This window comes from Gobio gobio, assembly GCF_949357685.1.
Source record: "Gobio gobio genome assembly, chromosome: 2".
NCBI classification, from domain to species: domain Eukaryota; kingdom Metazoa; phylum Chordata; class Actinopteri; order Cypriniformes; family Gobionidae; genus Gobio; species Gobio gobio.
Window position 1 is genome coordinate 27,291,386 of NC_137098.1, and position 27,214 is coordinate 27,318,599.

General features: G+C 42.7%; 1 protein-coding gene across 1 annotated transcript in view; it reads left to right on the forward strand.

Moving 5' to 3' along the window:
- Positions 1-10,055: 10,055 nt before the first annotated feature.
- The window catches only part of ppp1r14bb (protein phosphatase 1, regulatory (inhibitor) subunit 14Bb), a 37,260-nt gene continuing 20,101 nt past the window's right edge, over positions 10,056-27,214 (forward strand). Inside the window, exon 1 of the mRNA XM_079810657.1 lies at positions 10,056-10,866. Coding sequence (XP_079666783.1) covers positions 10,666-10,866 — 201 coding nt within the window. The 5' untranslated portion in view covers positions 10,056-10,665. The remainder of the gene's footprint in view (positions 10,867-27,214) is intronic.

Genomic DNA, 27,214 nt, shown 5'->3' on the forward strand with positions numbered 1-27,214 from the left:
AATACCGGGGCCAAGCGCAAAGAAGAAGACAAGACATGCCAAAATGGCTGGCAGTGTCAGATCAACTGGAGCAATGAGCAATTAATCACATTTTAAGATGATTTTAGGCAAAAGGCTGAAAAACGCATTGTAGTCTGAGAGTGTCAGACCAACTGCAACAATTAACAATTATACAGTTTAAGAAGATTAGGCAAAATGGCTGAAATATCATATATTGAGTCACTGATAATGTAAGTTAATGGTTTATCACTTTTGACCAATAGGTGGCACAGACACGAAATTGATGTGGTGTGGTCAGAATAAGGGAACAATGACACATGCAAAGTTTGATGCCAATATGTCAAAGCATTGCAGAGATACAGCCTCAAGAGTAATTTTGGCATAATGGCTCAACTTCGTCGCTGCGGTTTACAAAAACAGTTTCATCTATTGATGCAAAATCCCTAACTTTTTTTTGACACAGTCTGAAGATGATACAATTCGATTTTGGTGGAAATTGGACAAACGGTCTAGGATGAGTTTGAAAAAGTAGGTTTTGATCAAATAAGAACATTTAGGACAGGATGTTTGACCAAATATGGAAAAATTTGTATCTCTGTTCTCGGCATGAGCCAATGACTGTATTATGACCAGTTTCATTAAACTAGGCTAATTTAATCAAAAGTTATTAGCATGTTTGTAAATTTTGTTATAACCTCTGACCACAAGGTGGCACTGCCCCAAAACGTTTTGAGTACCTTCAAAGCATGGTGCGGAAGACATGATTTTTGGACAAACAGTTCAAAAGTTATAAGCAAAAATAGCCATTTTTTGTATCTCCGGACCAGTAGGTGGCGCTGCGCCGAAACGCTGCATGTTGCTTCAGGTCATGCTTGTGATGACATATACCAAGATTGGTTTGAATACGATAAAGCGTTGAGGAGATATAGGCTTATGAGTGTTTTTGCAACCGCTACGCAAAATTTGTGTGCGCGTTTATCGAAAACGATTTGACAAATCAACTTGATTTGCAAGATTTTTTGTCAGCATGGTCTGAAGATGATCTGGTTCAATTTTCGTGCAAATCGGACAAACCGTCTAGGACGAGTTCGTAAAAGAAGGTTTTTTGGAAAATTAAAAATGGCGGGGAAATTATCATGACCGAAAATGACATCATAGGTTGCAATTGAATCGGCATGAGCCAATGACTCTATTATGACCAGTTTCAATATACTAGGCTAATTTAATCAAAAGTTATTAGCATTTTTGTCAAGTTTGTTATATCTTTTGACCACAAGGTGGCACTGCCCTAAAACTTTTTGAGTACCTTCAGGGCATAGCAAGGAAGTCACATACCGAGTTTAGTAACAATATACTAATGCATTTGTAAAATATAGCATTTTTTGACAAAATTCAAAATGGCCGACAGCCAAAATGGCCGATATGGTAAAATTGAATATCAGACGACTCGGCATGCCGTCCTGAATGTAACGAGACAACTTTTATGATTTTTGGACAAACAGTTCAGAAGTTATAAGCAAAAATAGCAATTTTTCGTATCTCCGGACCAGTAGGTGGCGCTGCGCCGAAACGCTGTATGTTGCCTCAAGTCATGCTTGTGATGACATGTACCAAGTTTGGTTTAAATACGATAAAGCGTTGCGGAGATATTGCCTTAAGAGTGTTTTTGCAACCGCTACGTAAAATTTGTTTGCGCGTTTATCGCAAATGATTTGACGAATCAACTTGATTTGCAAGATTTTTTGTCAGCATGGTCTGAAGATGATCTGGATCAATTTTCGTGCAAATCGGATGAACCGTCTAGGACGAGTTCGTAAAAGTAGGTTTTTCGGAAAATTAAAAATGGCGGGAAAATTTTTATGACGGAAAATGACGTCATAGGGTGCAATCGAATCGCCTTGAGCCAAGGAATCAGAGGAAAAAAGAATTTTGTTTCTAGCCCTTATGGTTCAAAAGTTATTAGCATAAACATGAGTCAAATTTTGGACTGATGGTGGCGCTAGAGGGATTGAGTTTGAGACTCCAAATTTGCTACAGTGACATTTCAGACTGTCCTCTATTAGTGTGCCAAATTTCACAACTTTTTACCATACGGTTCTATGGGCTGCCATAGACTTCGTGGCGGAAGAAGAAGAAGAAGATGAATAATAAATATAGCTGCAAGCAGCAATACCGGGGCCAAGCGCAAAGAAGAAGACAAGACCTGCCAAAATGGCTGGCAGTGTCAGATCAACTGCAGCAATGAGAAATTAATCACGTTTTAAGATGATTTTAGGCAAAAGGCTGAAAAATGCATTGTATTCTGAGAGTGTCAGACCAACTGCAACAATTAACAATTATACAGTTTAAGAAGATTAGGCAAAATGGCTGAAATATCACATATAGAGTCACTGATAATATAAGTTAATGGTTTATCACTTTTGACCAATAGGTGGCACAGTTACGAAATTGATGTGGTGTAGTCAGAATAAGGGAACAATGACACATGCAAAGTTTGATGCCAATATGTCAAAGCATTGCAGTGCTACAGCCTCAAGAGTCATTTTGGCATCATGGCTCAACTTCGTCACTGCGGTTTACAAAAACGGTTTCATCTATTGATGCAAAATCCCTAACTTTTTGTTGACATAGTCTGAAGATGATACGATTCGATTTTGGTGGAAATTGGATAAACGGTCTAGGATGAGTTTGAAAAAGTAGGTTTTGATCAAATAAGAACATTGAGGACAGGATGTTTGACCAAATATGGAAAAATTAGTATCTATGTTCTCGGCATGAGGCAATGACTGTATTATGACCAGTTTCATTAAACTAGGCTAATTTAATCAAAAGTTATTAGCATGTTTGTAAATTTTGTTATAACCTCTGACCACAAGGTGGCACTGCCCCAAAACTTTTTGAGTACCTTCAAAGCATGGTGCGGAAGACATGAATTTTGGATAAACAGTTCATAAGTTATAAGCAAAAATAGCCATTTTTTGTATCTCCGGACCAGTAGGTGGCGCTGCGCCGAAACGCTGCATGTTGCCTCAGGTCATGCTTGTGATGACATGTACCAAGATTGGTTTGAATACGATAAAGCGTTGTGGAGATATAGGCTTATGAGTGTTTTTGCAACCGCTACGCAAAATTTGTGTGCGCGTTTTTCAAAAACGATTTGACAAATCAACTTGATTTGCAAGATTTTTTGTCAGCATGGTCTGAAGATGATATAGTTCAATTTCTGTGCAAATCGGACAAACCGTCTAGGACGAGTTCGCAAAAGTAGGTTTTTTGGAAAATTAAAAATGTCGGGGAAATTATCATGACCGAAAATGACATCATAGGTTGCAATTGAATCGGCATGAGCCAATGACTCTATTATGACCAGTTTCAATATACTAGGCTAATTTAATCAAAAGTTATTAGCATTTTTGTCAAGTTTGTTATATCTTTTGACCACAAGGTGGCACTGCCCTAAAACTTTTTGAGTACCTTCAGGGCATAGCATGGAAGTCACATACCGAGTTTAGTAACAATATACGAATGCATTTGTAAAATATAGCATTTTTTGACAAAATTCAAAATGGCCGACAGCCAAAATGGCCGATATGGTAAAATTGAATATCAGACGACTCGGCATGCCGTCCTGAATGTAACGAGACCACTTTTATGATTTTTGGACAAACAGTTCAGAAGTTATAAGCAAAAATAGCAATTTTTCGTATCTCCGGACCAGTAGGTGGCGCTGCGCCGAAACGCTGTATGTTGCCTCAAGTCATGCTTGTGATGACATGTACCAAGTTTGGTTTGAATACGATAAAGCGTTGTGGAGATATTGCCTTAAGTGTGTTTTTGCAACCGCTACGTAAAATTTGTTTGCGCGTTTATCGCAAATGATTTGACGAATCAACTTGATTTGCAAGATTTTTTGTCAGCATGGTCTGAAGATGATCTGGTTCAATTTTCGTGCAAATCGGATGAACCGTCTAGGACGAGTTCGTAAAAGTAGGTTTTTCGGAAAATTCAAAATGGCGGGAAAATTTTTATGACGGAAAATGACGTCATAGGGTGCAATCGAATCGTCTTGAGCAAAGGAATAAGAGGAAAAAAGAATTTTGTTTCTAGCCCTTATGGTTCAAAAGTTATTAGCATAAACATGAGTCACATTTTGGACTGATGGTGGCGCTAGAGGGATTGAGTTTGAGACTCCAAATTTGCTACGGTGACATTTCAGACTGTCCTCTATTAGTGTGCCAAATTTCACAACTTTTTACCATACGGTTCTATGGGCTGCCATAGACTTCGTGGCGGAAGAAGAAGAAGAAGAAGAAGAAGAAGAAGATGAATAATAATAATAAGAACGGGAACGGTTTCAATAGGTGCCTTCGCACCTTCGGTGCTTGGCCCCTAATAATAAGAACGGGAACGGTTTCAATAGGTGCCTTCGCACCTTCGGTGCTTGGCCCCTAATAATAATAGGAACGGGAACGGTTTCAATAGGTGCCTTCGCACCTTCGGTGCTTGGCCCCTAAATATAGCTGCAAGCAGCAATACCGGGGCCAAGCGCAAAGAAGAAGACAAGACATGCCAAAATGGCTGGCAGTGGCAGATCAACTGGAGCAATGAGCAATTAATCACGTTTTAAGATGATTTTAGGCAAAAGGCTGAAAAATGCATTGTAGTCTGAGAGTGTCAGACCAACTGCAACAATGAACAATTATACAGTTTAAGAAAATTAGGCAAAATGGCTGAAATATCATATATAGAGTCACTGATAATATAAGTTAATGGTTTATCACTTTTGACCAATAGTTGGCGCAGTTACGAAATTGATATGGTGTGGTCAGAATAAGAGAACAATGACACATGCAAAGTTTGATACCAATATGTCAAAGCATTGCAGAGATACAGCCTCAAGAGTCATTTTGGCATCATGCCTCAAATTCGTCGCTGCAGTTTACAAAAACGGTTTCATCTATTGATGCAAAATCCCTAACTTTTTGTTGACACAGTCTGAAGATGATACGATTCGATTTTGGTGGAAATCGGACAAACGGTCTAGGATGAGTTTGAAAATGTAGATTTTGATCAAATAAGAACATTGAGGACAGGATGTTTGACCAAATATGGCAAAATTAGTATCTATGTTCACGGCATGAGCCAATAAATGTATTATGACCAGTTTCATTAAACTAGGCTAATTTAATCAAAAGTTATTAGCATTTTTGTAAATTTTGTTATAACCTTTGACCACAAGGTGGCACTGCCCCAAAACTTTTTGAGTACCTTCAAAGCATGGTGCGGAAGACATACCACATTTCATAACGATAGACTAATGCGTTTGTATTTTAGCACATAATTCAAAATGGCCGACAGCCAAAATGGCCGATATGGTAAAATTAAATATCAGACGACTCGGCATGCAGTCCTGAATCTAACGAGACAACTTTTATGATTTTTGGACAAACGGTTAAAAAAATGATAAAAGCAAAAATATCCATTCTTTGTATCTCCGGACCAGTAGGTGGCACTGCGCTGAAACGCAGCATGCTGCCTCAGGTCATGCTTGTGATGACATGTACCAAGATTGGTTTGAATACGATAAAGGATTGCGGAGATATTGCCTTATGAGTGTTTTTGCAACCGCTACGCAAAATTTGTGTGCGCCTTTATCAAAAACGATTAGACAAATCAACTTGATTTGCAAGAGTTTTTGTCAGCATGGTCTGAAGATGATATGGTTCAATTTCTGTGCAAATCGGACAAACCGTCTAGGACGAGTTCGCAAAAGTAGGTTTTTTGGAAAATTAAAAATGGCGGGGAAATTGTCATGACCGAAAATGACGTCATAGGGTGCAATTGAATCGGTATGAGCCAATGAATGTATTATGACCAGTTCTATTAAACTAAGCTAATTTAATCAAAAGTTATTAGCATCTTTGTAAATTTTGTTATAACCTTTGACCACAAGGTGGCACTGCCCCAACACTTTTTGAATACCTTCAAAGCATGGTGCGGAAGACACATACCAAGTTTCATAACGATAGACTAATGAGTTTGTAAAATATAGCATTTTAGCACATAATTCAAAATGGCCGAGAGCCAAAATGGCCGATATGGTAAAATTGAATATCAAACGACACGGCATGCCGTCCTGAATCTAACGAGACTACTTTTATGATTTTTGGACAAACGGTTCAAAAGTTATAAGCAAAAATAGCCATTTTTTATATCTCCGGACCAGTAGGTGGCGCTGGGCCGAAACGCTGCATGTTGCCTCAGGTCATGCTTGTGATGACACGTACCAAGATTGGTTTGAATACGATAAAGCGTTTCGGAGATAGAGCCTTAAGTGGGTTTTTGCAACCGCTACGTAAAATTTGTGTGCGCGTTTATCAAAAACGATTTGACGAATCAACTTGATTTGCAAGATTTTTTGTCAGCATGGTCTGAAGATGATATGGTTCAATTTCTGTGCAAATCGGACAAACCGTCTAGGACGAGTTCGCAAAAGTAGGTTTTTTGGAAAATTAAAAATGACGGGGAAATTATCATGACCGAAAATGACATCATAGGTTGCAATTGAATCGGCATGAGCCAATGACTCTATTATGACCAGTTTCAATATACTAGGCTAATTTAATCAAAAGTTATTAGCATTTTTGTCAAGTTTGTTATATCTTTTGACCACAAGGTGGCACTGCCCTAAAACTTTTTGAGTACCTTCAGGGCATAGCAAGGAAGTCACATACCGAGTTTAGTAACAATACACTAATGCATTTGTAAAATATAGCATTTTTTGACAAAATTCAAAATGGCCGACAGCCAAAATGGCCGATATGGTAAAATTGAATATCAGACGACTCGGCATGCCGTCCTGAATGTAACGAGACCACTTTTATGATTTTTGGACAAACAGTTCAGAAGTTATAAGCAAAAATAGCAATTTTTCGTATCTCCGGACCAGTAGGTGGCGCTGCGCCGAAACGCTGTATGTTGCCTCAAGTCATGCTTGTGATGACATGTACCAAGTTTGGTTTGAATACGATAAAGCGTTGCGGAGATATTACCTTAAGTGTGTTTTTGCAACCGCTACGTAAAATTTGTTTGCGCGTTTATCGCAAATGATTTGACGAATCAACTTGATTTGCAAGATTTTTTGTCAGCATGGTCTGAAGATGATCTGGTTCAATTTTCGTGCAAATCGGATGAACCGTCTAGGACGAGTTCGTAAAATTAGGTTTTTCGGAAAATTAAAAATGGCGGGAAAATTTTTATGACGGAAAATGACGTCATAGGGTGCAATCGAATTGTCATGAGCCAACGAATCAGAGGAAAAAAGAATTTTGTTTCTAGCCCTTATGGTTCAAAAGTTATTAGCATAAACATGAGTCAAATTTTGGACTGATGGTGGCGCTAGAGGGATTGAGTTTGAGACTCCAAATTTGCTACGGTGACATTTCAGACTGTCCTCTATTAGTGTGCCAAATTTCACAACTTTTTACCATACGGTTCTATGGGCTGCCATAGACTTCGTGGCGGAAGAAGAAGAAGAAGAAGAAGATGAATAATAATAATAATAGGAACGGGAACGGTTTCAATAGGTGCCTTCGCACCTTCGGTGCTTGGCCCCTAAATATAGCTGCAAGCAGCAATACCGGGGCCAAGCGCAAAGAAGAAGACAAGACATGCCAAAATGGCTGGCAGTGTCAGATCAACTGGAGCAATGAGCAATTAATCACGTTTTAAGATGATTTTAAGCAAAAGGCTGAAAATGCATTGTAGTCTGAGAGTGTCAGACCAACTGCAACAATTAACAATTATACAGTTTAAGAAGATTAGGCAAAATGGCTGAAATATCATATATTGAGTCACTGATAATGTAAGTTAATGGTTTATCACTTTTGACCAATAGGTGGCACAGATACGAAATTGATGTGGTGTGGTCAGAATAAGGGAACAATGACACATGCAAAGTTTGATGCCAATATGTCAAAGCATTGCAGAGATACAGCCTCAAGAGTAATTTTGGCATAATGGCTCAACTTCGTCGCTGCGGTTTACAAAAACGGTTTCATCTATTGATGCAAAATCCCTAACTTTTTGTTGACACAGTCTGAAGATGATACGATTCGATTTTGGTGGAAATTGGACAAACGGTCTAGGATGAGTTTGAAAAAGTAGGTTTTGATCAAATAAGAACATTGAGGACAGGATGTTTGACCAAATATGGAAAAATTAGTATCTCTGTTCTCGGCATGAGCCAATGACTGTATTATGACCAGTTTCATTAAACTAGGCTAATTTAATCAAAAGTTATTAGCATGTTTGTAAATTTTGTTATAACCTCTGACCACAAGGTGGCACTGCCCCAAAACGTTTTGAGTACCTTCAAAGCATGGTGCGGAAGACATGATTTTTGGACAAACAGTTCAAAAGTTATAAGCAAAAATAGCCATTTTTGTATCTCCGGACCAGTAGGTGGCGCTGCCCCGAAACGCTGCATGTTGCTTCAGGTCATGCTTGTGATGACATATACCAAGATTGGTTTGAATACGATAAAGCGTTGTGGAGATAGAGGCTTATGAGTGTTTTTGCAACCGCTACGCAAAATTTGTGTGCGCGTTTATCGAAAACGATTTGACAAATCAACTTGATTTGCAAGATTTTTTGTCAGCATGGTCTGAAGATGATCTGGTTCAATTTTCGTGCAAATCGGACAAACCGTCTAGGACGAGTTCGTAAAAGTAGGTTTTTTGGAAAATTAAAAATGGCGGGGAAATTATCATGACCGAAAATGACATCATAGGTTGCAATTGAATCGGCATGAGCCAATGACTCTATTATGACCAGTTTCAATATACTAGGCTAATTTAATCAAAAGTTATTAGCATTTTTGTCAAGTTTGTTATATCTTTTGACCACAAGGTGGCACTGCCCTAAAACTTTTTGAGTACCTTCAGGGCATAGCAAGGAAGTCACATACCGAGTTTAGTAACAATATACTAATGCATTTGTAAAATATAGCATTTTTTGACAAAATTCAAAATGGCCGACAGCCAAAATGGCCGATATGGTAAAATTGAATATCAGACGACTCGGCATGCCGTCCTGAATGTAACGAGACCACATTTATGATTTTTGGACAAACAGTTCAGAAGTTATAAGCAAAAATTGCAATTTTTCGTATCTCCGGACCAGTAGGTGGCGCTGCGCCGAAACGCTGTATGTTGCCTCAAGTCATGCTTGTGATGACATGTACCAAGTTTGGTTTGAATACGATAAAGCGTTGCGGAGATATTGCCTTAAGAGTGTTTTTGCAACCGCTACGTAAAATTTGTTTGCGCGTTTATCGCAAATGATTTGACGAATCAACTTGATTTGCAAGATTTTTTGTCAGCATGGTCTGAAGATGATCTGGTTCAATTTTCGTGCAAATCGGATGAACCGTCTAGGACGAGTTCGTAAAAGTAGGTTTTTCGGAAAATTCAAAATGGCGGGAAAATTTTTATGACGGAAAATGACGTCATAGGGTGCAATGGAATCGTCTTGAGCCAAGGAATCAGAGGAAAAAAGAATTTTGTTTCTAGCCCTTATGGTTCAAAAGTTATTAGCATAAACATGAGTCAAATTTTGGACTGATGGTGGCGCTAGAGGGATTGAGTTTGAGACTCCAAATTTGCTACGGTGACATTTCAGACTGTCCTCTATTAGTGTGCCAAATTTCACAACTTTTTACCATACGGTTCTATGGGCTGCCATAGACTTCGTGGCGGAAGAAGAAGAAGAAGATGAATAATAATAATAAGAACGGGAACGGTTTCAATAGGTGCCTTCGCACCTTCGGTGCTTGGCCCCTAATAATAATAATAGGAACGGGAACGGTTTCAATAGGTGCCTTCGCACCTTCGGTGCTTGGCCCCTAAATATCTAACAGAGTTCAAAAGTGTCACATGTAGATGCCACTATGAAAGAAATCTTTTGTATTTTTATTCCTCACTTATTTTAGCAACTCACTTGAAATAACAGGATTATCTGGTTGTATTTAGCCTGAAGTGAGGGTTGGTAAACGTATTACTCAGCAATAGACACAGGAAGAGAGAGGCTGACAGAAAGGGAGGGAGAGAAAGGACAGCCGTGGCTCAGAGGGGGTTACACACACATCACTCGGGGAAGCAGTCAGAGTAGGAAAAGAGAGGAGGGGGAAAGGAAGGACAAAAAGAAAGGAGACACTGCACTGTTTGTTTTCGTTTTATTGCTTTGAATAAGAGAAAAAACGCTGCCGTTTCTATTCAAATACACGGATAAATCATTGCAAACGACTTCCATTTTTATTTAAAGGAAAACAGTAGGCCACGAGGAAGACGCTGGAGTTTGAAGTGATTTGAGCGTTTGTGACTTAGGCTACTTTCTTAAAGCAAAGGGATACACGCGGTTTGCAGTCCTGTAAGTGATAGCGGCTTTATAGATTTGGACAGGACCAAGCGAAACAAACAATCAAATATAGTGACTTTATGTGACTTTAGAAATATTATCAAATAGTTGACAAATGCCATTGACTTCTGCGAGGAGGAATAAATAATACCTCTATTAGTGGCCTTTTAAATCACACTACTCAACAAACACGGGGCAGAAACCCCGATCTACTTTACCAGTCGGTTATTCACGGCACATTTGCGGACTATGGCGGCGGTAACAAGTCCAGAATCGAGCCAACCAGCTCGCGTTTACTTCCAGACGCCCTCCGGTTCAACCGAAGAAGCCGAGACCCCGGTACGCAAGCAAGGACGGGTAACAGTGAAATACGACCGGAAAGAACTGAGAAAGAGACTTAATTTGGAAGAGTGGATTATTGACCAGCTAACGGATCTCTACGACTGTGAGGTAAGACTCTTTGTGGAAGCTTTACTAAATAAAAGTAAAGCTAGTCTAGACTTATTAATCTTTTGGGACTGTCGGCTATAGGGGGCTAGTTTATATAAAGCCATGATAAAGTCACCAACAGGTCAAGAACCTATTACTCATATATAATGGTGCGCTTAATTTGTAACGGCAGCAGTGAAGTTATCCTACGCAGCCACCGTAACATCATTACGAGCCAATGAGCAGAATGTAAGTGACTTATGTGTTTAAGCGTCAATCTGCAGTTGACCCACATTCTACGAGACTTTAAGCGTTAAAGGGAGAGAGCCGTGTGTTTCGATTTTATCGACGCACGATGACGTCACGTGTACGTCGCGTTCGAAAATTTCGGTGAGGAGGTTAACCTGATGAAAGCGCAATTTAAACTATAAAGCGTTTCAAGAAGACATGTGACTGACGATGAGATAGACTATAGGCTATACCGTCTCAGTTGTAGGCCTACTGTCACTTCATTCTGATCTGATGTATATTTATTTGTTTCCGTTTACTAAAGATTAATTCAGTGACCCGTTCTGTTACGCAGTAGGTGTCGAGAAGCGTTTCCCCGAATACACTAAAAAGAAGAAGCGTAGGCCTACTTTGCAACTATAAGCCTACATACTATGCATAAATCAGTACTTTAGGCAGTATTCATAAAACTTAAGTCGAATGATTTTTAGATAACGTAGTAGCCATACTTTTAGAATTCGACGAATGAATACATTCCTGCACATAACGTCATGTGATGCTCTGACATTTGTTTTTTGACCTGTGACGTTACAAAATATAATTTATTTCACACACAAAAAATCACTCAGGTGTTGTTAAACGGGTACAATTCCTGGAGTCCAGGCACCAGAATATTAACAGTTTTCCTTTCTTTTCTTTTTTTGGTTCTGTTCAATTTTTCAAATTTGATGACCCCTCAGCTCCCACAACCTTCTGAGACAAACGTTTTTTTTTTATTTTGTTGGCCATGGCTCTTCTTCAGTGTAATGAAAGGACAAATATGCACTAAAGTTTAATTTAAATAGGCCTACTGGTTGTAAAGGCTTCTTTTACTTGAATACAAAATTGAGTGTTGAGACTGATCATAAACCTGTCTTGGGAGGGAACCTCCAGCAGTTTAACAAAAGAGATGAACATGTGGTTTGGCACATTTCTCATGTCCCCTCCCCCAAACTATAACCACACAGCCAGAAACAAACATACCCACTTGCTTCTTCAGGTTATCCTAACCCATGTCAGCATGTTAAATCCGCTTTGCCAACTTTCCTAGCTTTTTAGTAAACAATAATGCGTGACGTGGCAGTCCCTTGAGAGTCTTAATCCTTTTCATTTAAAACTACTTAAATTGTCAGGAGCCAGATACCAATTTTGCCGTGGAAGGAGCCGGCGTGGCATACTGCCATAGAGAGAAGCAATCAAGTCATTATAATCTCACTTTCTGCACAGCAAGTGTTTGGTTTCCCTGGATATGGAGTGTGTGTAGTATTTTAAAAAAAGACTAGACTGAAAAGCTTTAGGAACAATGCTACAGATGTGGCTTGGCACAAAATTGCTGCGGATAATAAAAGGGAGGAGAAAACAAAAATACAGACTGGGAGGGTGAAGCATGAGGGAAGAACATAATTTTTCAAGATCAGCAAGTGTATGTTTTCAGGGAATGATTGACTAATGACTGAGACGACATCGCTTGATGTGAAGTCGCTTTGAAATCAAGAACTAATGGTAGTGTTAAATGAAGTAAAAAAATAAAAAAAAAAAAGAGGATGCAAAAATCAAGGGAGAAGTAAACAGACAATCATTGATGGAGGCTAACAGACGGTCTGTGAAAGAGTTGGAGGGAGGGAGGTATAGAGAGGGACAGCTGTGGCTTTGGCCAGGAACACAAGGATGGCGTTGAGTGTTTTTCCTCCTTCCTCTCATTAACACTCACACAGTGTGTGGCACTTTGCTACATATAATTGCACTATTTAACATGTGATGTCACACATGAAATTGCAAAATAAATGTCTTATTTGGACATTAAATTTAAATGAATGAGTCCATCTAAGTGTGTAAACTGTGAGTATGTGAGTTATAGAGTTTGTTCACAACTCATGTTTGTTACCGGTTCGTTCACTTTGGAATGAATCAGCAAATTGCATATGCGTACAAGAAAGGGAAAAGAAAATAAGCGGAAAACAAGAGGGGATGAAGGATATTCTGACAGGCTTAGGAGGAGAAGGAGAGGCATAATTGCAGTTTCGGGAATCATTGGGTTGATGCCGCATAATGGAGACTCACGGCTCGGCAGTCATGACCGAAGGAAATGCCAGTGACAGGCGAAACTGCAGGAAGTGTGTTGTGTATGTTATGACTCTCTGATGTTTTAAGAAGGCAGGAAAGGTCACAGCAGTCCCGTGACCCCAGCTTTGGAGCAGTCCTTTTGTGTGTGCGCATGCTGCGCAACGATGAACCGTGTCAGGATGTTGAGCCGCTCTCTATATTGGCTCTATATTTGCTTTGTGTTGAGTTCACTTATCTCCTTCCTTCCTCACTCTCAGACCTTATTTGAATACTTCAGTTCCTCACCTGCTAGCTGCTGTCAAGCACACCCTTCCCCCTCCTGATTGCACCTGTGTGAAAGTGTGTGTGTGTGTGTGTGTGTTCTGCGTGTTTCTGCATGCATGCGTGTTTTTGTGTTAAGGGGAGAGAACAGGTTCAGGCATGTCCTATATGTCACAGTTAGAATATTTAAAAAAGCAGCTTTGCATGTCTGTTAAAGATTTGCAAAAAAACAACAACATATATACACACACACAACACGATATGTACACTTATAATCTACACTACCGTTAAAACGTTTGGGGTCAGTAAGATTTTTATTTTTTACAATAAATTAATGTTTTTGTTCAGCAAGGATGCATTACATTGATCAAAAGTAAAGACTTTTACATATAAAAAAAAATCAGTTATTTTAAATTGTAATAATATTTCTGTTTTTATTGCATTCATGATCAAATAAATGCAGCCTTGGTGCGCATAAGAGACTTCTTTCAAAAAAAAAATCGTCTGACTATTGAACCGGAACGTATGTAGAGTAACAGGGAGTCAGTTCTCTGCATTTGTCTCAAAAGATTCTCAGTTGTTGACAGTTCTGAGGTCAATACACTCCCTTTAAACAGTTTTCTCAGAATCTGTATAGAAAAGCTGAATCATTCAACTGAATAATAATGGCACATATTACAGGCAAACCATATGTTCCCCAATTTTAATAATGATATTTTTCATGTTTTGACATGAAGTTGCTTTTGCAAAATCATTTGATTTGTTGATTTTGTTTTGTTTTTGTTTTACTTTTAATTTGATTCATTTTAGTTTATACTGCAGATTACGTATAACATCAAATGCACTTCCTGGATAATCATATTGTGTACTGTGTCCCAATTCACATACTGTACATCCTTAAGAGTAGAAACAGTTATTTTTAGACTTTTCAGTCAATAAAAGGTGTCAAGAAACATGAGGCCAGTTGTCTTAGTTAAAAAAAAAGCTAAATACTGAATTTTAAGGTAATGAATCTAGCTAGAAGACAACTATGTACATCAGTTGTTTAAATATGATATTTTATAATGTAGTAGAATGTCCCATTCTCAAAAGTATCCAGTGCATTTACAGTATATAATTTAGTTCTTAGTATAAGTGTGAATTTGGATGCAGCCATTGTCTTAATTTGCTCAGCATCTAATTCAACATTCTACCATTTATAACCGTATTTACACACCCACTTATCACAGAACCTAATTACAGAGAAGTAGAGGCGAGGACACACTAATGCTGATTGAGTAGTTATTTTCCTCACTGTAAAAGTTAGCAACCTGTGAAGTGAAATTATACAGTAAGTGTGTTATACAGTAAATGATCTATGTTTATGATGCTGTTCTGTTCTCGAAAAGTGAACCACAAACAGTTTTAATGATCCTCATGGTCAGTTATAGACAGGGAGAGTTATTGGAGAACATTATTGATCTCAATGTTCAAAGCTTGATGTCTTCAGATCTTGCCTTTTCTTTTGGTCACTCAGACATCCTTATGTAAAAGGGCTCTGATCTGGCTGGAAATAACCTTTTGTACACAGCCTAATTCAAGAGCAGAGGATTCTAACCTCTCCAAACAGACAGGCTGTCTGGCTCTTTGGCTTGTTTTTAATCCAGTTAAGTAATTCTGTGTTACTTCGGAAAGTTACTGTAGATTGAAGCCAAGAGAGCCTAAGATACAGCATAGGAGTGCAGTTTTCATTTGATATTTGTTATTGGTATAGACTGTAAAAAAATATGAATGTAGTGACCGTGACGCCACCCGTAGGTTTCTGAAGAGCATTTTTGAAGTCTAAAGTCGGCCGTTGCCATCTTGGCAGCGCGTCACCGCGCGTCACTCCTGGGTAACTGAAAATGGGCAAAGAGGCGGGACGTGGGTGGAGCTGAGGTGACTGGTTGCTGAAACCACGCCAACCTAGCTCAACCATAGTGGCAATCCACCTGTCACTCAAGTGGCCACACCCTTAATTATGCAGAACTTTAAGGCTTAATATAATTTAAAAGGATGAGTTTATGGAACGGAAAACGGAAATAAACCCCCCTCACAGTTGTCATGAAGGGCAAAATTAGCTATATAGACCAAATCCACTTTTTGTTTTTGTTTTCTGCTGTAAAGTTGGGCATTTTAACATGGGAGAGATACAAATTTGATTCCCTTTTGGAGCCTGTCTCTAGCGGCCAGTCAGTGAATTGCAGTGCGTATGCGGTGCGTATTTTTTCCCATACCCATGTTAACGGATTACAGCTTTCACACTGCACGCGGATGCTGTCCGTGAGTCCGTTCCAGGTGCGGTGCGTCTGCAGCAGTGCGGCGATCGTTTCCGTACCGAGTCTATTTTTTGCTGTGCTGCACTGCTGAATTAAAGTGACAGCACATTGTTCGCATTAAAATAAAATGTACTGACGCGAAAATCTAGTCATTTTACCACAGATGCATATAATTTAAAATGTACTCTGTTTCAAAGTCAACACATGGCTTTTTTTTCTCGGGTAAATCAAGGAAACGACATCTTACCTGGCATTTAGGTAAAAAATGTGAAATAATGGATAGCACTCGTACGTTCTTGGAGGTTGAAAAACAAAGGTCTTTATGACCTGCTTTTAAAAGGGTTTAAAAGTCGGCTGTTTTTGTATAGCCTATTGTAAGTTTCTAATTTAAAATGTTTATAGGCTATAACCCATGTTTAAATGTTTTGCCACTTGTGTGAGATAAATCTAAAGTACTAGGCTATATAAATATAAAGTAATGAACTTAATAAAACGTTGTTTAAATGTACTACGTTAAAACGTGACATCTATGAAAGTGTAAACAAAGAGAATTGCAATTCTGACAAGCCATGTTCAGTAACAACTTTTGGATTTGAAATAAAAAAAAAATGAATAAATGCTGTGTTTGTGGTATACAACCGCGGATCAGTTGCACGCTGCAAACGCAGCATATATGAAAGCACAACAACGCGTGCTGCTCCTGCACAACAACGCGCACCGCATACGTAAGTCACTTCCGTGTTGGCTTCAAGAGAGACCATGGGAGGTTGCAGCTTGGTTATTAGTTATGGGTCACAATGGTTGACTATCAACAGACTAGTCGATTTGTGCAGTTGAATAGTTGTTTTTCCCCTTTTTTATTTTAATTCTTGATGTCTTTCTCATGCCTTGCTGATGGTGTATAGCCTTACAAAGATTGTTACAACAGATCCTTTGTTGTGTTTTTTGTCAGCTATAAGTTTTGATTTTTTTTTTAAAGATGGCTTTTTGTTGTTGAAAAAACAAAATTAACACACATGATTCCTGCATTCTGTTCTGTTCATCCCTACCCTAATTAAATCTTGTCGCATGATGTGTGTTTGTGACATAAATGTGTTTAGAGAGCTGGAGGGGACATGTAAGACTGCCTTCATCTTGCCATTGGACCTCTAAATGGTCTTAAACTGACCAATCTCCACATCGAAAACACATATGCAGGGCCGGAACTCCACCTGTGACATCATCACCAGCCATATATTAGGTCAAAGGGTGTAGTGACAGCAATATATACCCTTCAGTCCTTTAATGATGCAGAAATGCTTTCATTAGTCTAAAGGGCTTTGCGATAATTACAGCTAGAAACCTGTAATTACAGAAACTAGAGCAGCGTAGCACAGTGACGCTTTCCCATTTCCCTTTTTTATTTCCAGCTTGATGTAAAGGCAGTTTCTTCTCAGTGTTTTTTTAGCCATGTACTTGCTGTTAGGGCTGTGCAATTAATCGAATTTCGATTTCGATTTCGATTTTGCCTCCCAACGATCACCAAAATAGTACAATCGAGAAAAAACGATTATTTTGCCTTGCGTTCTGAATGAAACGCGCACGCGCACATCCGCCCCTCCCGAACCCACAAATCTCTCTCAGTTCGTGAGTCTCGTGTTCATATCATCCGCTGGAATTTAAAAACTCGGCGCGAGTAAAGATGGCAGAAGGAGAGCAGTTACAGCAGCGTTTGGTGAGCAAAAAAGGCAAAACCAACTCCGTTGTCTGGGAACATTTTGGCTTCGAGGAATCAGACGATAGCAGAAATATGTTTCGTGCAAGATTTGCTACATGGTAGTGGCTGCAACGCAAGGCAACACCACGAATCTGTTCGACCACTTGAAAATTAAACAGAGTGACCTATGACAATCTTAATAAGAAACAAAAACTGACGAGAGCAGGGGAGCCGTGTAAACGTCCTTTTTTTCCTTCATATTTTTCAAATAATTCTCTCTTTGTAAACTTTGTTCAATGCATGCGAGATTGCGAGTGCTGCCATATTTTCGAATATGACCAGTCGTTTTCACCGTCATCACCCGGGTTTAGTGCTTTAGGGTTTAGGTTTAGAATGAGAAGCCGCGCGCGCTGTGAGAAAATGTATCTCTGTGCGTTCATCCAAGAGCGCGCACACGTCTCTCAGCGCGCAAATATTGAGTTCTCTTTCAAGTCTTGCTCCTAAACGGACAAACTCACACAAAACGTGTGTCAACATGTCCATCTTGATGAGTATCTTAGCAGACATAGTCTGTATATGCCTTAAGTGAACTTTATACAGTCGATAAAGAAGACGCGAGGTCTTAAAGGGGCAGTAGCCTTTACTGCTGTCTGTTTAATGTCAAACAACAAAAGACAAGGACATCACTCACCGCTCTTGATTGAATAGCTTTTGTAAGTTTAATAGGATTAATCTTTAATTTATACACTCAAATATGCAATGTTATTTTACATTTGATACATTTCTGTACCTGAAAACTAATGTTAGACGTACATGAAAAGCATAGCCGAACCATATTGTTGATCTTATTTATTTGTGGTTATCATTTTTACGTGAATACTTTTATACTTTGATTCGAATATATGTTATATTATTTATTTTAATAGTTCAAAAAGTACAACAAATGTTACAATTTCAATTGAATTGTTGAAAGGTGTATTTTTAATAAATACAACACATTCCCAAAGTCATGTGAAATAATCGTGTTACATAATCGTGATTTCAATATTGACCAAAATAATCGTGATTATGATTTTTTCCATAATCGAGCAGCCCTACTTGCTGTTATTAAAAACTCTTGTTAATGGAGTACCCTGTTATGAAGGTACTTGGTGGATTAGTTGACTTGTGGGTAACTTGGTTTCAATCAAGTATGAATAGAAAAACACATGCACAGACATGCACGCACACACTTAGAGAAGAGAAGACCAACACAGGACCCCGAAGTGTCTGCAGAGACCGTGATTAGACTCCCCCTGCAACTGCCTCATCGACACGGCATCCTCAATAAACCCGTCTCCGGCGTGTTGACTCAGATTGTTCGAATATTACGATTAAATAATACTTAAATCGATATGTCATCCTCAATAAACCCGTCTCCAGCGTGTTGCCTCCGATCATTCGAATATTGCACTTTAATAATTATTTATTCAAAATCATCCTCAATAAACCCGTCTCCAGCATGTTGCCCCCGGTCCCTCGAATATTCTGATCTATTATGACCTCTGAGCTGTAAAGCTGCCAGAATAATAATAATAATACGATGTTTGTTAATTGGCCAGAGGAGAACTGGCACCCCGACTGAGCCTGGTTTCTCCCAAGGTTTATTTTTCTCCATTAGGTCACCTAATGGGGTTTTGGTTCCCTTTCAGTCGGTCACGTTCGACGTACGTCGGAACTGACCGACGAATTGGGATCTGTTTCAGAGACCAATCTACTTCGAGTGTATTAAAAACGAGCCAATGGACATTGGCATGCGGTGCACACATTCCACGCACCGCCCCGCATTGCGGGTATAAATACGGAAGTGGAAGTACCGCATATTGCTTTCAACTTCGGAGCCGAGCTTTCATGCTTCCTGCGAAGAGTGTGTTCTACGAACGAGTTTCAAGACATTATGAGAGAAGATCAGCTTACCTGTTCCTGTGTCGGTGTGACGGTGCTGTACAGCGGTGGTCGCGACCAGAAGTGAAACTGTTGGTTCGCTGGGCGTTTCCCTCTGAGTGCTTACAGCGGGCTTGCACCTTTAAACCGCTGTAAGCCGCGGCTATTCCCCTGTGTGCCTCGGCACGTTCGGAGCGGTTTTCTCTTCTCTCTGTCACTAAAAGAGCAACACGGTTTGACCCTGCGTCTTTTTCAAGATGTCATTCAAACCGTGTGTTTCTGGATGCGGTTGTTTCCTGTCCTCATTTGACGGCCACGATCTCTCTCACATATAAACATGTGTGATTGCGTTCGTGGGTGATCCATGCTCTCTCAGGAGAGCATGGTCACGTCGGCGCGTTGTTCGTCTCACCTTTCTCGTAAGGGTTGAGCGTTCAGCGCGCCGTGTGCCGTCTCGCGCCGGCTGATAGCGGGGGTTGTCACGGCAACCCAGCGCGTCACTCGGCGCTCTGATGCGCGGTCGAGACTATGAAACCTCAAACGGGGTTGAGTCCCTTCACTTATTCCCCGATCTAGTTTCTTTTCTGGGGCTCCAGAAAAGGATTACTTTGGCTAATAAGCGCTGGTGACCTGAGGATTACAGTGGGGCTTCCCCGCCGAGTACATCTCTTCGGGCCCCCACTCCTCTATCGCATCACGAGCGTGCTGAGACTTTGTTTGTGGGTGGTTCATGTTCTCTCACGAGAACATGACCACGTCGGCGCGTTGTTCACCTTGCTCTTTCATATGGGCTGGATTGTTCAGCGCGCCGTGTGCCGTCAAGTCTGACGGCCACGCTCATTGTCTCACATGCCTGCTGGTAGCTTACAGATGGGATTGCTGGTCCTTTAAAAAAAAAAAAAAAAAGAGACAAAAAAAAAAAAAAAAAAAAAGGGGATCTAGCGTTTCATTTGGCGCTCTGGCGGAGGACAGATGTCAATTGCTGCATCGGAGAGAGGGCTGTTATGCGCTGGAAATGATAATGCTGAGTTTCCCACTATAATGGTGTGTGCTCATGCTGAATCAGATTCAGAGTTGACAGCAATGCTTTCCGGGGTGGCTGCCCGGATGTGCATTGGAAAAATTTAACAGCATGGAACTATTTGGTGTCAAAATATGGAACACCAAAAGGGCCATAACCTGTATAAGTTTTTCCCTCTCTCACTGCCCTCTGTCCTGCATGCATGAGGGTAGTCCCGACCCAGGGGTTATGCAGGAACTGCGTGCGGTGATGGACCTCGCTCTCCGGAGTGACGAAAGTCACTGCACGCTCCCTGGGTCAGGCGATGTCCACACCAGTGGTCCAGGAAGCTGGGGCTAAACCTGGCAGATATGCGTGAGCCCGACGAAGTTCGGTTCCTCATTGCCCCTGTCTGTCAGGCTGGCCTCTTCGGCGACGCCAACGAGAACTTCGCCCAGCAGTTCTTGGTGGCCCAGAAGCAGACAGAGGTGGCTAAAAAATAATAATAATAATAATAATAAAAAATAAATAAAAAATCTGCCCCGACGACCAGCTGCTGCCTACACCCAGTCGTCGGCCGCAGCACCTCCATCTGCTTGTCGCCGAGGGCGCCACCCTGCGTCCGCCTCCACCCAGGCAGCAGGTGGCCGGGCGCAAGGGAGGTGCCCAACCCGTCCAGGGTCCCGCGAGCCTGCTAGCAAGCACAAGGGCAAGCGACCCTGAAACGGGCAGCCCAGCGAGAGAGGAATTGCTCGGGGAGACGGTGTCCGCACCCCTCCCTCCCCCGGAGGAGGACCGGGGGGGAGAATATTTTTTTGGTTTCGGTCCTGCCGCTGGCTCCCCGGAGTCCAGCGGTACCCACATTCTCAGAGCAGTTCTTCCCTCCCTGAGCCCAGAGAGGGACAGGTTGGCAGTGTGCGACGCCCCCGGGCCTTGCCACTCCTTTCCTCCCCTCTCACCCCTCGCCAGGGGGCAGCAGATTGGGCACCGAGGACGCCCCCGGGCCTTCTCACCCACTCTCTGCCCCACCTGGAGTATTCAGGCAACACTCCGGGCCGCCTCCGGGCCTCCCGAGTCGGGTCTGAATACTCCACCTCGCTGCCTCACCCCGGGTACGTCTGTGGTGCCGTTGATCCCGCTAGTTCGGTCTCTGGGGGCCTGGCTAGGTCTCCCCAGGCCGTCTCGCTGGCTCATCCGTACCATCAGACTCGGCTATGCGATTCAATTCGCACGCCGGCCTCCCAAGTACAGGGGCATCCTCTTCACCTCCGTGCGGAGCAGCGATGCCCATGTCTTGCGGTCCGAGATCGATGTCCTGCTGGCGAAGGGCGCGGTCGAGCCGGTTCCTCCTGCCGATATGAGGTCGGGGTTCTACAGCCCCTACTTCATTGTACCCAAGAAAGGGGGTGGGTTAAGGCCAATCTTGGACCTGCGCATTTTGAATCGGGCCCTGCACAAGCTCCCGTTCAAGATGTTAATGCAGAAACGCAATTTTCAGTGCATCCGTCCCCAAGATTGGTTCGCAGCGATCGACCTGAAGCCCTTCGGGCTGTCCCTGTCGCCTCGCGTCTCCACGAAAGGCTTAGAGGCAGCCATTGTTCCGCTCAGAGAACGCGGCGTTCGCTTACTCAACTATCTTGACGACTGGCTTATTCTCGCCCAGTCTCGGGAGCAGTTGTGCGAACACAGGGACATGGTGCTCAGTCACCTCAGCCTGTTGGGACTTCGGGTCAACCGAGAGAAGAGCAAACTCTGTCCCACGCAGAGGATCTCTTGTCTCGGTATGGAGCTGGATTCGGTCAGCCGGACGGCGCGCCTCACTCCGGAGCGCGTCCGGTCAGTGTTGAACTGCTTGAATACGTTCAAAGGCAGGACAGCGGTCCCACTGAAATTATTTCAGAGGCTCCTGGGGCATATGGCATCTGCAGCCGCGGTAACGCCGCTCGGATTGCTTCATATGAGACCGCTTCAACGCTGGTTGCACGACCGAGTCCCGAGATGGGCGTGGCAGAGCGGTCAGTACCGGGTCCTAGTTACTCCTTACTGTCGCCAAACCTTCAGTCCGTGGTCAGACCCCTCGTTTCTCCGGGCCGGAGTGTCCCTAGAACAGGTGTCGAGGCATGCTGTGGCCTTCACGGATGCCTCATCCACGGACTGGGGGGCCACGTACAACGGGCACGCAGTTTCGGGTCTGTGGACGGGGCCCCAACTGCGTTGGCATATCAATTGCCTAGAGTTACTGGCGGTACGTCTTGCCCTGGCCCGGTTCAAGAAACCGCTTCGGGGCAAGCACGTACTGGTCCGTTCGGACAGCACTGCGGCCGTTGCGTACATCAACCGTCAGGGTGGTCTACGCTCCCGTTGCATGCTCCGGCTCGCCCGCCATCTCCTCCTGTGGAGTCAGAAGTTTGTGAGGTCACTTCGTGCCATTCACATCCCAGGTGCGCTGAACCAGACAGCCGACGAGCTCTCTCGCCAGTCGACACCTCCGGGCGAATGGCGACTCCACCCCCGGAGCGTCCAGCTGATATGGGACCACTTCGGAGTTGCACAGGTAGACCTGTTCGCTTCTCCGGACTCGACCCATTGCCAGTGGTACTACTCCCTGACCGGAGGTACCTTAGGCATAGATGCACTGGCGCACAGCTGGCCCCGGGACCTACGCAAGTATGCGTTCCCCCCAGTGAGCCTTCTCGCACAGACACTGTGCAAGGTCAGGGAGGACGAGGAGCAGGTCTTGTTAGTTGCGCCCTACTGGCCCAACCGGACCTGGTTCCCAGAACTCACACTCCTCGCGACAGCCCCTCCCTGGCCGATCCCCCTGAGGAAGGACCTGCTTTCTCAGGGGCGGGGCGCTCTATGGCACCCGCGTCCAGACCTCTGGAATCTCCATGTCTGGTCCCTGGACGGGACGCGGAGGTTCTAGGTGGCCTACCACAAGCAGTGGTAGACACCATCGCTTCAGCTAGAGCCCCCTCTACGAGGCGCCTCTACTCTCTGAAGTGGAACCTGTTCGTCGAGTGGTGCTCTTCCCGCCGGGAAGACCCCCGAAAGTGTTCGATTAACGTTGTGCTTTCCTTCCTGCAGGATGGGTTGGATCGAAGGCTGTCTCCCTCCACCCTCAAAGTGTACGTCGCAGCAATAGCGGCGTATCATGATGCAGTAGACGGTAAATCCTTAGGTAAGCACGACTTAATCGTCAGGTTCCTCAGAGGTGCGAGGAGACTAAATCCTCCTCGTTCTACCTCGATACCCTCTTGGGACTTAGCCCTGGTGCTCAGAGCACTTCAGGGTCCCCCATTTGAGCCTTTGCAGTCTGTTGAGATAAAAATCCTGTCCATGAAGACAGTTCTCCTGATTGCATTGGCTTCAAGAGGGTAGGGGACCTGCATGCACTCTCGGTCGACGAATCGTGCCTAGAATTCGGGCTGGCCAACTCTCACGTTGTCCTGAGACCCCGGCCTGGATATGTGCCCAAGGTTCCTACCACTCCCTTCCGGGACCAGGTAGTGAACCTGCAAGCGCTGCCTTCGGAGGAGGCAGACCCAGCCCTAGCTTTATGTCCCGTCCGCGCTCTTCGCACTTACGTTGACCGGACTCAAAGCTTCAGATCCTCACAGCAGCTCTTCGTCTGTTACGGAGGTCAGCAGAAGGGAAAGGCTGTCTCCAAGCAGAGGTTGGCCCACTGGATAGTGGATGCCATTGTCTTGGCTTACCAGTCCCAAGACGTACCTTGCCCGTTCGGGGTGCGAGCACACTCAACAAGGAGTGTTGCTTCATCCTGGGCGCTGGCTCAAGGTGCCTCGCTGACAGACATTTGTAGAGCTGCGGGCTGGGCGACACCTAACACGTTCGCTAGATTTTATAGCCTCCGTGTAGAGCCGGTATCTTCCCGCATCCTCGCCCCCCAGGGCCAGTAGCGCTAAGTACCCGTTCTAGTGTCGGCTTGCAACGCCACTCCCGCCTCCGGGCCGGATACGTGCGTCTATTCTTGCTCCAGTTGTGTTCCCCGGAAACGGCTAACCCTGTGAGTTCCTCCGTCACCCCTGCGGTGCCAGACGTTGCGGCCGTCTGGCGCCAGGCCTGCACCCGTATGCTTGTGGAACGTGTGTGTAGGCTGGGTTCCATATGTTGCGGTCCCCTCACGGCTACCCCATATGTGTATTCTCCACGGTATCTGCTACCCTGCTCGGTTAGCCCCGTGTCTTTCCCTCGACAGAGCCCGCTCTGTCATCTCTGGGATGTGTTCTTCCCCCCCTGGGATCAGGTTGGGTCCACCCCAGAGATTTTCCATAGTTGCACTACCCTAGGAGGTTAGTCCTGATGCGTATTTCCACCTCTCCTTCCATTGAAGGATGTGGCTCCGCAGCGTACCATCTCCCGAGACGGGCACGCTTTCCCAGCGTTATCCAATAGTCACGCTGAGTGGGTCTTGCAGGAACAGCAGTGACTGTCCTTCCCTGCCGGGAGCCCTGACTCCCACTCCAACTTAGGAGTGGTCCAGCGAGCTCAGGCAGGGCGCTGGAAGGGCCAGCATCCCTGGCGTTTTGGTAGGGATCCCAATTCGTCGGTCAGTTCCGACGTACGTCGAACGTGACCGACTGAAAGGGAACGTCTCGGTTACGTATGTAACCCTCGTTCCCTGAAGGAGGGAACGGAGACGTACGTCCCGTCGCCAGGTGCTGTGCTTCAGCTGAAGGCCCGAGCCACTCTTCTCGGCTCCTCAGTTGAAAACAATATGCGGTACTTCCACTTCCGTATTTATACCCGCAATGCGGGGCGGTGCGTGGAATGTGTGCACCGCATGCCAATGTCCATTGGCTCGTTTTTAATACACTCGAAGTAGATTGGTCTCTGAAACAGATCCCAATTCGTCGGTCAGTTCCGACGTACGTCTCCGTTCCCTCCTTCAGGGAACGAGGGTTACATACGTAACCGAGACGTTTCCTTCCCACTGTTGCCTCTGGCTTGGCGTGCTCAGTTGGGGACATTATTATTTAGATTAATTTCGATGTTTAGTTGAAAAATTTTAACTAAATTAACCATTTAAACTAAATTACTGATCGAATTATTGATCTAACGCCCACACTGTCACTGTATGATACTTGAAATGTTTCCAGAATGGCTATACAGCTGATTAAAATTATGCTGCATTATTTTCCTGTTTAACACTGTAAAGCTGCTTTGAAACAATCTACATTGTTAAAAGCGCTATATAAATAAAGTTGACTTGACTTGACTTGAAGTTGCCCAGACTGAATATCCTAAAGTGCTCTAATCTAGGGAATATGATGTTCTATCTTTAGAAAGAGTGACCACAGAGCCAATTTATAACAACTACAGCACACCTTGTACACTGTATTTATTGATTCAAGATCTCATGATGTTTTGCAATTAGGGGTGTAACGATATATCGTTTATTGATATATCGCGATATAAAAATTTGACGATATGTATCGTTGATGTAAACGATATGATTCGCTGTATAGAGTTGTTTTATCAAAGGCTCAACTTGTTGTATTTATAATGTATAATTCTCCCAAAAATGTAAACTCTGTCATCATGTGCTCACCCTCGTGTCGTTTCGTTTAACTTCCAAACACAAATGAAGATATTCAATAAACCTGAGAGATTTCTGTCCCTCCATTTAAAGTCCATTCTTCTCAAACTTAAAAGATACAAAAAATATCCTAAAGGCATCATACACTTAAAAAAAACCCTGTTGAACAAACTTAATTAAATTAAGGAAAACTTTCCCACAAAATGTCATTTGTTTGAAATTATTTGTTGTAATCTTGTTGTATGAACTTAAATTAATTTAGTCAAGACTACTAAAAATTTGTTATTTTTTTTGTACTTATTTTTGGTTACCATTGGGGTGAAGAGGTGAGCTTGTGCTTGGGTGGTGAGATACATGTTCCAAGATTGTTTGAGAGGGGTAGAACTGATGACCATATGAAGACTGCGGGAACTGAATCAAACTATTTTATTTATTTCTATAAAAACGAATAACCAACACACAACTTGTTCACATGCTAAGTGAAGTGTAACTTTTGTAGCATGCAAGTAATGATCAAGTAAAACACTTGTCCTCTGGCATTAGCACAGTTGCAGCATATTTTATTTTAATAAACTGAGCAAATAGCTAGAATACATTTTTTGAGTGTAAAAATAACTATTCGAGTGGTCTACTCCAAATCCAAGTCTTCTGAAGAGACACAGAGGCTTTACATGATGAACAGATTTACCACGATGCACATACTGTAGTAAAAATGGACGTTCAAATGATTGTGTGATGTAACATGAGTGAGTAAATGCAGAATATAATTTTTTTGGATGAGGTAACAATTTACAGTTTGGGAATAGTCATTTTGACAGGCTTTCTTGCGATTAGAACTATGACTGATTGCGCATTGATCATCTGAAGCGCACGCGCTGCCCGAGCGGCATTCCTCATTTAAATCACCAGATCACATTTCGTTTTAGTAGTATGATTATTCAAAGAATTTCAGATGGTTTATTCTTATATGTACAGTGCATTGTACAGCGCGAGTAATGCGTGAGGGGAAAAAAGGTAAGTTTACAGAGGTTCAGTGACATTACTATACATTATTTAGTCGTTTAATGTCGTAATGCAATGGGAGGATATTTGTGGGTCCTGATAATAATACAATAATAATAGTAACATTATTTTAATAATAAAAAAGTAAAAATAAAATTATTCTGTTTATTTTGGCTTAAAATATCGCGATACGTATCATATCGTGAGTTCAGAATCACCATTTATATCGAATTGTGACAAGAGTGTAACGTTACACCCCTATTTGCAGTGCTATATCATATCAGACATCACTTCTGATT